At 39.5% G+C, this 13533-nt stretch overlaps 1 protein-coding gene across 4 annotated transcripts in view; it reads left to right on the forward strand.

The window, feature by feature from the left end:
* Nucleotides 1-13533, forward strand: part of IGBP1 (immunoglobulin binding protein 1) — a 56801-nt gene that overhangs the window by 23407 nt on the left and 19861 nt on the right. For all 4 annotated transcript variants that reach the window (XM_064278510.1, XM_064278509.1, XM_010592733.3 and 1 more), the window contains 2 exons: nucleotides 1094-1173; nucleotides 1904-2016. In XM_064278510.1, the coding sequence (XP_064134580.1) occupies nucleotides 1094-1173; nucleotides 1904-2016 (193 nt within the window). The remainder of the gene's footprint in view (nucleotides 1-1093; nucleotides 1174-1903; nucleotides 2017-13533) is intronic.

Raw genomic sequence — 13533 nt, forward strand, 5'->3', positions numbered from 1 at the left:
CAAAGGGGAAGAGAAATAGGATGGGAAAGGAGAGGAAAAATAAAACTGGAGGAGAGACAGAAAAGACTAGAACGAAGAAGATAAAACGAAAGGTCAGGGAATATGTTTAGGTTGGGGAAGGAATCAGAATTTAACATTACACAATGAATTAGTTATACACTTTGAAATCACCCAAATATGAGACACAGCAAGGACATCTCAATGTACAAAATGCCAGATATGCTGACAAAGAAAACCTGGTATAACATAGTTTTGGCTTTTTGAATATCATTACCCTGTTTTGGCACCGCTGCCTCAGAAGAATAGGCCGTACTGCCACTTGCTCTTTGGTTCAGGTTGCAACATAAATTGAGTTGAGTTTATCAGCTAGTCACAGGAATTTATTTAAGTCCTCAGAGAAACATCTTCCTGATTTGATTTGTACTAATTAAATTAGCCCAGGTGCTCTTGCCTCAGGGTAACATCAACCTAGTTCCTCCATGTTAAAGGGTCAAAGAATCAATAATTACTATTCTAATGCCAAAAGGTCCCTCGAACATATCTAGAGTGGTTTTCAAGCATCTTGAGGCTGGAACCTTCTGGATCCTTTCCTGCCCGCCCTCCCCCTTTTTTTAGTAAACGCTCTCTCATGTGGTGTTAGGATTGGCTCTGAAAGTGATGGAGCTGGAACCAAGTAAACACTGTTTCTTTGACCATAGATTGTTTCAGGGGCTTTAGAAGAAGGGTCTTAATAATTCAGTGTTTCCACTTAAAGCCAGGCTGAGGGCAAGTGCTTCAAATTGAGCTCAAGGGAGTTATATGGAACATGGAAGAAGGCTGTAGTATCTCCTTTGGAGGAGGTATTTTAAAGCCAAGTAATTTTTTACTTCTGGTGAGATAGTTGCTGTAAGAACATTTTCTTTATCTCTTTTTAGTGAGGTACCTAGGCCTTCTCAGCAGAGTTAAGCAACTTCTACCATTAGTATCCTGAGACTGATAAACAGGGAGTGAGTGAAATTTAAATCAAGGGCTTTTCAAGGTTTTGAAGGCTTAAGGACCTACATAGTGAGGTGGGCAAAATGGCAAATGAACATCTGATCATTTCTTTTTTTAGGCATCAACTTCTCACTCATCTCGTCAGGACAGGCCGCCAATGAAACCCTTCATTCTCACTCGGGATATGGCCCAAGCCAAGTAGGTAGAACTTGAAAAAGTAGGTTGCCTTTGTAGGCCTCCTGCTTTTATAGTTCAATTATGATGCATTAATAACAGACAGAACAGGTGTTGTTGAAAGGTCATGGTTTCAGCTGTCGAGGCTCTTCTTTCATTAAAGAGATATTATTGCCTCTCCTGATGCTTTCTCTGTGTCCGTCTTGATCAGACATTTCCCTCTCAGACTCAAGCTTTAAAACAGACTCAAAAGGAAACAAAGATGAATAAAACAGAAAGGAACAATCTAATGGGGAATTGTATACTTAAACTTTTTTTTCCCCATTGTTGCCACCCTTCCTACATTCAGCTGCAGTTCTCAAAGGACATATTTGACTACCTAGAATTTAATTCTGAGCTCATAAGATGCTTTTCCATAGGGTGGCAGGAGAGTCTCCTTCCTCTTTATACTTTTCAGACTTAGCAACCATAAATACCCCTTCCACCGTGTCATTACTGCTCTGTGGGTCATTGACCTCTGGGGTTGCTTATTGGGAGATGATCCTGGACTGTTTATCTTCTTATTAAAGCTCTTTAATGCCTATTTCTGGATGCTGCTTTTTACATATCCTTATAGAAGTTTGTACAGCTTTTCAGGAGATAGCTGGTTAGGGGAACAAGAATAAAACAGACCCAGGCTTTGTCACCAGAGAGAAGAGGCATTTTAATTATGTTATACGTGTTTAGTTTTTTAAATGCAATATGATTCTTGCAGGGTATTTGGAGCTGGTTATCCAAGCCTGGCAACTATGACGGTGAATGACTGGTATGATCAGCGTCGGAAATATGGAGCATTACCAGATCATGGAATAGCCAAGACAACACCAGGTATAAAGCAGTGGTAGGAAGGTAGTTATACTTCTGGTCTCTCGCTCCCCAGCAGTTAAATTCATACCAAGTATTGTTGTGCTTTAGGAGCAGAGGTACTCTGGGCAAAGATTGTGCATAATAGATTCTAGGTAGTATTGTGTTTATTATTAAAATATATAGCAGAAAATTCTGGAAAGACAGGATAGTGGCAAAAAAATAGCATTTGTATCTCCAAATCCCTATATAAAAACAGAGCAGCTAGATAGCATAACCAAAATCCATGGACAGCAGTCCCATTTCTGGTAATAGCATAGTAGCTTGTATCAAACCAACCTCTATGACAGTTAGCAATTACAAACTGAACAAAATACCTAAAGGCACTGGACAGTGACCAAAAGCAGGCATGAATGGGAGGGCAGTCAATACTTAGAAGAAGGGAATGGCACTTCGAACTTCTAAAGAGCAAGGGCTTTGACTTATATCCTTGATGCCCAACCTGGTTGCTAGATTATAGTAGGTACTTAGAGGTGTCTTTGGAAGGGACAGATGGAGAGAGTAGTCATCAGAAAGATAGAAACAACATGGCATAGCAGAAAAAGCATGAATTTTAGAGTCAAACAGATGTGGTTGGCCAACTTCTACCAATTAATAGGGCATTATCTAGCCCCTCTAAGCCTCAATTTCCTATCACATGTATTACTTAATTTGATCCTCTTACAACCCCATGAAGCAGACATTCTTTTCCCCATTTTAGGATGAGAAAATGGGCTGTGAGAGTTGACTTGCCCAAAGTTACATAACAAAAAAGTGGCCAGGCTAGGATTTAAATTCAGGTCTTTAAATTCCCAGTTCTAGTGCTGTTTCTACTATAGTATAGAAAAGAGAAGAATGGTAATTCTAAAGGGCTTTCCATTTTTTACAGTTTTTCACCTGTGAGTAGGCTACAGTTGCTATGCTGTGGTTATAGCTAAAACTTGAATGGAAACCTGCAGTCTTATTGGTTGAGGAATAAGAGAACTGAGATCAGGGGGTGACTATAGCAGCCGAAAAGTGAGGGAGGATAGCCTAGAAAGGAGAGAAACACAGAGGGGGGGCCCTAATTCTGTATTTAAACTCTGCCCAAATCTCTGGCTGACCCCTAAACTGCACACACAGGATAGACTTGAAGGCTAAAATCATTGAATGGAGAATTCAGCTGCTGCCCAATGCAAGGGAGATGAAATTTGGAGTTTTGGTTCTAACCAAGTTAATTGCTTGCTGAAACAAACAAACAAAAAAAGAATAAAACAGAATCCAGAATCCCTACAGCATTTCATTTTCACTGTCCAGGATGCAATCTCTACAGCATTTCATTTTCAATGTCCAGTATTCAATCCTAAATTACTGTTGTTGGCATTCTTAGTTGTCATCTAGTTGATTCCAACTCATGACAGCCCCATGTGTGCAGAGTAGAACTGCTCCATAGGGTTTTCAAGGCTGTGACCTTTTGGAAGTGGATTGCCAAGCCCGTTTTCTGAGGTGCCCCTGAGTGGGTTCAAACTGGCAAACTTTGGGCTAGTACTTGAGCACTTTACCATGCATGCCACCCAGGGGCTCCTAAATTACTAGACATGAAGATAATAATAATAATAATGAGTCATACTCAAGAGGAAAGGCAGTCAGGGGAGACTAACCTCAAGATGACTCTGATGTTAGAATTAGCAGAAAAGGACTTTAAAGCAACTATCATAAAACTATGCTCTTGGACAGAAAGAAAAATATACTTGTAATGAATGGAAAGATAAGTGTAAGCACAATCCCACTTTGGTGAGTGGTATCTAGGGACTTAAAAGCTAGCAAGTGGCCATCCAAGATTTATCAGTGGGTTCTAACTCACCTGGAGCAAAGGAGAATGAAGAACACCAAAGACACAAGGAAAGTATGAGCACAAGAGACAGAAAGGGCCACATAAACCAGAGACTCCATCAGCCTGAGACCAGAAGAACTGGATGGTACCTGGCTACCACCAATGGCCATCCTGACAGGGAACACAACAGGGAGTCCTTGATGGAGCAGGACAAAAGTGGGATGCAGAACTCAGATTCACATAAAAAGACCAGACTTAATGGTCTGACTGAGACTGAAGGGATCCCAGAAGACATGGCCCCCGGACTCTCTGTTAGCCCAAAACTAAAATCATTCCCAAAGCAAACTCTTCAGACAAAGATAAGACTGGACTATTGGGTATAGAGTGATACTGATGCAGAGTGTGCTTCTTACCTCAAGAGACTAAATGGGCAGCTCCTGTCCAGAGGTGAGATGAGAAGGCAGAAATGGACAGGAGCTGCTTGAATGGACATGGGAAATCCGGGGTGGAAAGGAGGAGTGCTGTCACATTATAGGGAGAGGAAGTAGGGCCACATAACGATGTGTGTATAAATTTTCGTATGAGAAACTAACTTGAACTGTTAACTTTCATTTAAAATCAAAAACCAAACCCGTTGCCGTCGAGTCGATTTTGACTCATAGCAACCCTATAGGTCAGAGTAGAACTGCCCCATATAGTTTCCAAGGAGCGCCTGGTGGATTTGAACTGTTAACCTTTTGATTAGCAGCTGTAGCACTTAACCACTATGCCACAAGGGTTTACCTTTGACTTAAAGCACAATTAAAAAAAAAAGGGAGGCGGGGCCAAGATAGCGGAATAGCTAGGCACTTCCTGCAATCCCTCTTACAACAAAGACCCGAAAAAACAAGTGAAACGATTATATTTATGACAAGCTAGGAGCCCTGAACATCAAAGGCCAAGTCAGAAAACGGACTGAGCGGCACAGGGAGGGAGAGACGGTTCAAAAGCGGAGAGGAGTTGCTGGACCTGAATTGCCGGGATCCTTCAGGAACCATTCCTAGGAGCAGCTGCGGCGGGCTGGTAGTAGCGTTTGGCCACAGTTTCCTCAGGGAGAAGCAGCCAGCAGCACAGCCTACTCACACCTCCGGAACCAGAGAAGAACGGCACCCTTGGCAAAAGCTAAGTACTTGTGTATATTTTACCACGCCCTCCTGGCCTTGGAGTAGGAATAAATTCACAATTGGGGGAAAAGATAATTTGCCAGCTCCACTAAGCGGGGTACAGCAGGACAGAAGTGGCTCCTGTCCAGGCGTAAACGGTCTGTGGACTTTGAATACCTTTCCCCCTGCATGGACCTGTGTGGGCCTAATTCAGGAGAATTGGCCATTGTTGTCAGACTTCAACCGTTTCAGCTGTGTGGTGAAGAGGCGGGTGTTTGATATTTGGCACCACTTTGCCTATTAAATAGGGACCTCACCTACTCACGTCAGGGGCCTAAGGACTGGTGGCTGCACTCAGGTCACCCAGCCACCCGCGACAGGGGTCCAAGGATAACTGGTATCTCCCAGTCCTTACAGTCAAAAGCACTGGATGCCCATGGTCTGTCTGTAGAAACCACCCACCTGTGCGCGCTAGAGAACAAGGACACGCTTTCCTCACAGACACTCAAGGGACAGATCTCAACCCCCTGCCTTGTTCAGAGCATGACTTCCTGCTGCAACCATATACCGGTACCTACACCAATCGCCCCTGCCCCTCTAAGACAGTAGGACAGAGCCTGTACCACCCACTTGATGATCAGCTACCTGGACACATAAGCTGAATTCATATGAGAAAAGTGAATGGACTCATAGACCCATATACCTGATAACAGCTCTAGCCATCTGATGACAGGACGTAAGAGCCTCAAAGGCAAAAATAATCAAGCTGGCACACTCAAGCAACCCATTTGGGTATATCAAAACAAAACAAACCGAGAAGCTAGGATACGGTAAGCAAACATAAAATAAACTAATACAATAACTTATAGATGGCATGGAGACAACAGTCAGTATCAAGTCACACAAACAAACAGACAATGATCACCTCAACAAGCTCTCAAAACAAAGAATCAATGGATCTTTTGGATGAAGGTGACTTCCTGGAATATACCGGATGCAAAATTCAAAAGATTAATATACACAACTCTTCGAGACATTAGGAACGAGATTAGGAAGGAGATCAGGCAATATACAGAACAAGCCAAGGAACACACAGATAAAGTAGTTGAAGAAATTAAAAAGGTTATTCAAGAACATAATGAAAAGCTAATGAGCTGCAAGAATCCATAGAGAGACAACAATCAGAAATTCAGAAGATTAACAAAAAACTTACAGAATTAGACAACTTAATAGAAAGTCAGAGGAGCAGAATTAGTGAGATTGAAAACACTTGGCAACAGTATATTTGAAGAAAAATCAGATAAAAGAATTTCAAAAAAGGAAGAAACCCTACGAATCATGTAGGACTCTATCAAGAAGAATAACCTACAAGTGATTGGAGTACCAGAACAGGGAGGGGCAACAGAAAATACAGAGAGAATTGTTGAAGATTTGTTGACAGAAAACTTCCCTGATATTGTGAAAGATGACAAGATATCTATCCAAGATGCTCATCGAACTCCACATAAGATAGATTTTAAAAGAAAGTCACCAAGACATTATAATCAAACTTGCGAAAACCAAAGATAAAGAGAGAATTTTAAGAGCAGCTAGGGATAAACAAAAAGTCACCTACAAAGGAGAGTCAATAAGAGTAAGCTCAGACTACTCAGCAGAAACCATGCAGGCAAGAAAGCAATGGGATGACTAATATAAAGCATTGAAGGAAAAAACTTGCCAACCAAGAATCATATATCCAACAAAACTGTCTCTCAAATATGAAGGTGAAATTAGGACATTTCCAGATAAACAGAATTTTAGGGAATTCATAAAAACCAAACCAAAACTACAAGAAATATTAAAGGGAGTTCTTTGGTTAGAAGATCAATAATATCAGGTGTCAACCCAAGACTAGAACACTGGACAGAGCAATCAGATGTCAACCCAGACAGGAAAATCACAAAAATAAATCAAGATGAAAAAAACTCTCAAAACAGGGAAACAGTGATGTTATTATGTAAAAGAAGACAATATTAAAACAATAAAAAGGGACTAAGAAATGTAGTCATAGATCTTTTATGTGGAGAGGAAGAAAAGTCAATTATAAAGAAATACAAGTTAGGTTTAAACTTAGAAAAATAGAGGTAAGCATTAAGGTAACCACAAAGGATACTCACTATCCTACTCGTCAAAATAACATACAGGAAAAAAATAGAGACTCACAGATACAAAATCAACAACAACGAATAAGAGGAAAAGATAATACATAAAGATAAACTACTCAGCACAAAAAATTAAGTGGGAAGAAGAAACTCTTAACAACACACGAAAAAAAGACAAAATGACAGCACTAAACTCATACCTATCTATAATTACCCTGAATGTAAATGAACTAAATGCACCAATAAAGAGGCAGAGAGTGACAGAATGGATAAACACAATTCATCTATATGCTGCTAACAAGAGACATACTTTAGACTTTCAGAGATAAAAACAAACTAAAATAAGAAGAATGGAAAAAAAATCAAGAAAACAACAATCAAAAAAGCAGGAGTTACAGTATTAATTTCTGACAAAATAGACTTTGAAGTTAAACCCACCACAAAGGACAAGGAGTGACACTATATAATGATTAAAAGGACAATATACCAGGAGGATATAACCATACTAAATATTTATGCACCCAACGACAGGGCTGCAAGATACATAAAACAAACTCTAACAGCATTGAAAAATGAGATAGACAGCTCCACAATTATAGTAGGAGACTTCAACACGCCACTTTCGGTGAAGGACAGGACATCCAGAAAGAAGCTCAATAAAGACACGGAAGATCTTAACCAACCAGCTTGACCTTATAGACATATACAGAACACTGCACCCAACAGCAGCCAAGTATACTTTCTTTTCTAGTGTACATGGAACATTCTCTAGAATGGACCACATACTATGTCATAAAGCAAGCCTTAGCAGAATCCAAAACATCGAAATATTACAAGGCACCTTCTCTGACCATAAGGCCATAAGAGTAGAAATCAATAACAGAAAAAGCAGGGGAAAGAAGTCAAAGACATGGAAACTGCACAATACCCTGCTCAAAAAGACTGGGTTATAGAAGACATTAAGGATGGAATAAAGAAATTCAGAGAATCCAATGAGAATGAAAACACTTCCTATCAGAACCTTTGGGACACAGCAAAAGCAGTGCTCAGAGGTCAGTTTTATATCAATAAATGCACACATACAAAAAGAATAAAGGGCCAAAATCAAGAATTATCCCTACAACGTGAACAAATAGAGCAACAAACGAAACCCTCAGGCACCAGAAGAAAGCAAATAATACAAATTAGAGCAGAATCACATGAAATAGAGAACAGAAAAGCAATTGAAAAATTGAACAAGACCAAAAACTGCTTCTTTGAAAAAATTGATAAACCATTGCTCAAACTGACAAAAACAGAAGAGAAAGCAAATAACCCAAATAAGAAATGAGATGGGCGATATTACAACAGACCCAACTGAAATTAAAAGAATCTTATCAGATTACTAGGAAAAAATTGTACTCTAACAATTTGAAAACCTAGAAGAAATGGATGAATTCCTAGAAACACACTACCTACCTAAACTAGCACAAACAAAGCTGGAACAACTAAATCGACCCATAACAAAAGAAGAGATTGAAAAGGTAATCAAAAAACTCCCAAAAAAAAAAAAAACCCTGGCCTGGACAGCTTCACTGCAGAGTTCTACCAAACTTTCAGAGAAGAGTTAACACCACTACTACTAAAGGCATTTCAGTGCATAGGAAAGGTGGAATACTCCCAAACTCATGCTATGAAGCCAGCATATCCCTGATACCAAAACTAGGTGAACATGCCACGAAAAAAGAAAATTACAGACTTATATCCCTCATGAACTTAGATGCAAAAATTCTCAACAAAATTCTAGCCAGTAGAATTCAATAACATATCAAAAAAAAATAATTCACCATGACCAAGTGGGATTCATACCAGGTATGCAGGGATGGTTCAATGTTAGAAAAATAATTAATGTAATCTATCATAAAACACAAGAACCACATGACCTTATCAATTGATGAAGAAAAGGCATTTGACAAAGTTCAACGCCCATTCATGATAAAAACTCTCAGCAAAATAGGAATAGAAGGAAAATTCCTCAACAAAATAAAGAGCATTTTATACAAAGCCAACGGAAACCCTGGTGGTATAAGGGTTAAGTGCTACGACTGCTAACCAAGAGGTCGGCAGTTTGAATCCGCCAGGTGCTCCTTGGAAACTATGGGGCAGTTCTGCTCTGTTGTATAGAGTCGCTATGAGTTGGAATCGACTCAACAGCAGTGGGTTTGGTTTTGGGCTATACAAAGCCAACAGCCAACATCATCCTAAATAGAGAGGGTCTGAAAGCATTCCCCTTGAGACTGGGAACCAAACAGGGATGCCCTTTATCACCACTCTTATTCGACATTTTGCTGGAGTTCCTAGCCAGAGCAATTAGGCTAGATGAAGAAATAAAGGGCACCCAGATTGGCAAGGAAGAAGTAAAAGCATCTCTATTTGCAGATGACATAATCTTGTACACAGAAAACCCAAAGAATCCTCAAGAAAACTGCTGAAACTAATAGAAGAGTTCAGCAGAGTATCAGGGTACAAGATAAAATTAAAAGAATCAAAAATCAGTTGGGTTCATCTACACCAACAAAAGGAACACAGAGGAGGAAATCACCAAATCAATACTGTTTACAGTAGCCCCCAAGAAGATACTTAGCAATAAACTTTACCAGAGACGTAAAAGACCTATACAAAGAAAACTACAAGACACTACTGCAGGAAACCAAAAGAGACCTACGTAAGTGGAAAAACATACCTAGCTCATGGATAGGAAGACTTAATATTGTAAAAATGTGTATTCTACCAAAAACGATCTATAGATACGATGCAATTCCAATCCAGATTGCACTGGCATTTTTTAATGAGATGGAGAAACAAATCATTGACTTCATATGGAAGGGAAGGAAGCCCGGGATAAGTAAAGCATTACTGAAAAAGAAGAACAAAGTGGGAGGCCTCACTCTACCTGATGTTAAAACCTATTATACTGCCACAGTAGTCAAAACAGCCTGGTACTGGTACAACCACAGATACATAGACCGATGGAACAGAATTGAGAACCCAGATATAAATCCATCCACGTATGAGCAGCTGATATTTGACAAAGGCCCAAAGTCAGTTAAATGGGGAAAAGACAGTCTCTTCAACTTATGGTGCTGGCATAACTGGATATCCATCTGCAAAAAAATGAAACAAGACCCATACCTCATACCATGCACAAAACTGACTCAAAATGCATCAAAGACCTAAATATAAAATCTAAAATGATAAAGTTCACAGAAGAAAAAACAGGGACAATGTTCAGAGCCCTAATATGTGGCATAAACATTATACAAAACATTATCAATGCAGAAGAGAAAACAAGGTAACTAGGAGCTCCTAAAAATCAAACACCTATGCTCATCCAAAGACTTCACCAAAAGAGTAAAAAGGCAACCTACACACTGGGAAAAAGTTTTTAGCTATGACATTTCCGATCAGCGCCTGATCTCTAAAATCTACATGATACTGCAAAGACTCAACTACAAAAAGACAAAAAACCCAATGAAAAAATGGGCAAAAGATATGAACAGACACTTCACGAAAGAAGACATTCAGGCAGCTAACAGATACATGAGGAAATGCTCATGATCATTAGCTATTAAAAAAAAAAAGAGAGAGAAATGCAAATCAAAACTACAGTGAGATTCCATCTTGCTCCAACAAGGCTGGCATTAATCCAAAAAACACAAAATCATAAATGTTGGAGAGGTTGTGGAGAGAGTGGAACACTTACACACTGCTGGTGGGAATATAAAATGGTACAACCACTTTGGGAATAGATTTGGCACTTCCTTAAAAAACTAGAAATAGAACTACCATATGATCCAGCAATCCCACTCCTTGGAATGTATCCTAGGGAAATAAGAGCCTTTACACAAACGGACCTGTGCATACCCATGTCATTGCAGCACTGTTTACAATAGCAAAAAGATGGAAGCAACTAAGGTGCCCATCATTGGATGAGTGGATAAATAAATTATGGTATATTCACACAATGGAATACTATACATTGATAAAGAGCAATGATGGATCCGTGAAACATTTCGTAACATGGAAGAATATGGAAGGCATTATGCTGAGTGAAATTAGTCAGCTGCAAAAGGACAAATATTGTATAAGACCACTATTATAATAAGTGGAGAAATAGTTTGAAGAGAAGAGAATATTCTTTGATGCTTACAAGAGCGGGGAGGGAAGGAGAGGGGTTCTCACTGGTTAGATTGTGGATAGGAATTGTTTCGAGTGAAGGGAAGGACAACACACAATACAGGCGAGGTCAACATAACTGTACTAAACTAAAAGCAAGGAAGTTTCCTGAATAAACTGAGCGATTCGAAGGCCATCATAGCAGGGGCAGGGGTTTGAGGACCATGGTTTCAGGGGACATCTAAGTCAATTGGCATACTAAAATCTATTAAGAAAGCATTCTGCATCCCACTTTGGTGAGTAGCTTCTGGGGTCTTAAATGCTAACAATCAGCCATCTAAGCTGCATCAGTGGGACTCAGCCCACCTGGAGCAAAGGAGTATGAAGAACACCAAAAACAAGGTAATTATGAGCTCAGGACACAGAAAGGACCACATAAACCAGAGACTGCATCGGCCCCAGACCAGAAGAGATAGCTGGTGCACAGCTACAACCCATGACTGGCCTGACAGGGAGGGCAATGGAGAGCTCCTGAGGGAGCAGGAGAGCAGTGGGATGCAGACCCCAAATTCTCGTTAAGAGACCAGACTTCATCATCTGACTGAGACTATAAGGACCCTGGAGGTTATGGTCCCCAGACCTTTTGTTACCTCAAGACAGGAGGCATTCCCAAACCCAACTTTTCAGACAGGGATTGGACTGGAGTATGGGATAGAAGATGATACTGGTGAAGAATGAGCTTCTTGGATCAAGTAGACACATGAGACTATGTTGGCATCTCCTGTCTGGTGAGAGGGTAGAGGGTGTCAGAAGCTGGCTGAATGGACATAAAAAGAGAGAGTAGAGGGAAGGAGTGTGCTGTCTCATTAGGGGGAGAGCAATTAGGAGTATATAGCAAAGCGTGTATAAATTTCTTGTATGAGAGACTGACTTGATTTATAAACTTACAGCACAATAAAAATTTTTTTTAAAAAGAAAAAAACATCTTGGGAAAGCACAGGAATGAGGGCTCTGCTCTCAGCTCTGCTACTTTGGGCAGGCAGTGAACTGTAGAATGTTATTAAATATTCTTCAGTTATGAAATGGAGAGAGTGAGATCTAAGAAATACAAGTGCCGATAAGCTTAAGTAAAATCTAATTCCTAACAAAATAGATCTAACCAGAGAAATAGAAACTATAAAACATTGTGGAACTGAAAAATATAATACCTGAAATTTAAAAATCACGGGATGAACTTAATAGATTGTCCATGACAGAAGAAAGTGTCACTTAACTTGAAGATAGATCAATAGAAATTATCCAATCTGAAAAACAGAAAAAGATTGGAAAAACATGAACAGAGCCTCAGTGACCTGTGGAACAACGTAAAAAGTTCTAACATACATGCAGGTGGAGTACCAGAAGGAGCGGCAAGAGAAGGGAGCAGGAAAAAAAAAAAGTTTTTTTTTTTTTTTTTGGAGAAATGACAGCTGTAAATTTCCTACAAATTTAGTTTCAAGAAGCTCAGCAAATCCCAAGCAGGTTAAATAAACATCATAGTAAAACTGCTGAAAACTAAAGATAAAGAGAAAATCTTGAAAGCAGCAGAGAAAAATTGTACACTACATATGGGACAACAATGATGTGATTGGTTTCTTCTCGTTAGAAAAACTGGGGACCAGAAACAGTGAAATATCTTTAAAGTGTTGAAAGAAAAAAAAAAACTGTCAACCCAGAATTCTATATCCAGTGTAAATATCCTAGAAAATGAAGATGGGATTAAAACATTTTCAAATAAACAAAAACTAGCATTATGATAAATGTTGAAGCAAGTTCATCAGGATTAAGGGTATGGTACCAGATGGAAACATGGATACTTAGGAAGAAAGGAAGAGCAACAAAATGGTAGTTATATAGGTAAATACAAAGGACTGTCTTTTCCCTCTCACCTAAATTTTAAAACAATTTATGACTGCAAAAATTATATCTTGGTGGAGTTTATAATGTATGTAAATTGTCTTAGTCTTTTAGTGTTGCTGTAACAGAAATACTGCAAGTAGGTGCTTTAAAGAACAGAAATTCACTTTCTCATAGTTCAAGAGGCTAGAAGTCCAAATTTAGGGTGTGGCTCTTGGGGAAGAGCCGTCTTTGTCTATTTTAGCTCCTAAACCCCTTGCCATCTAGTCCAATTCCAACTCCTAGCAACCCTATAGGACAAAATAGAACTGCCCTATGGGGTTCCCAAGGCTGTAAATTTTTTTTTTAATTTTTA

This window comes from Loxodonta africana, chromosome X (genome assembly GCF_030014295.1).
Source record: "Loxodonta africana isolate mLoxAfr1 chromosome X, mLoxAfr1.hap2, whole genome shotgun sequence".
NCBI lineage: Eukaryota > Metazoa > Chordata > Mammalia > Proboscidea > Elephantidae > Loxodonta > Loxodonta africana.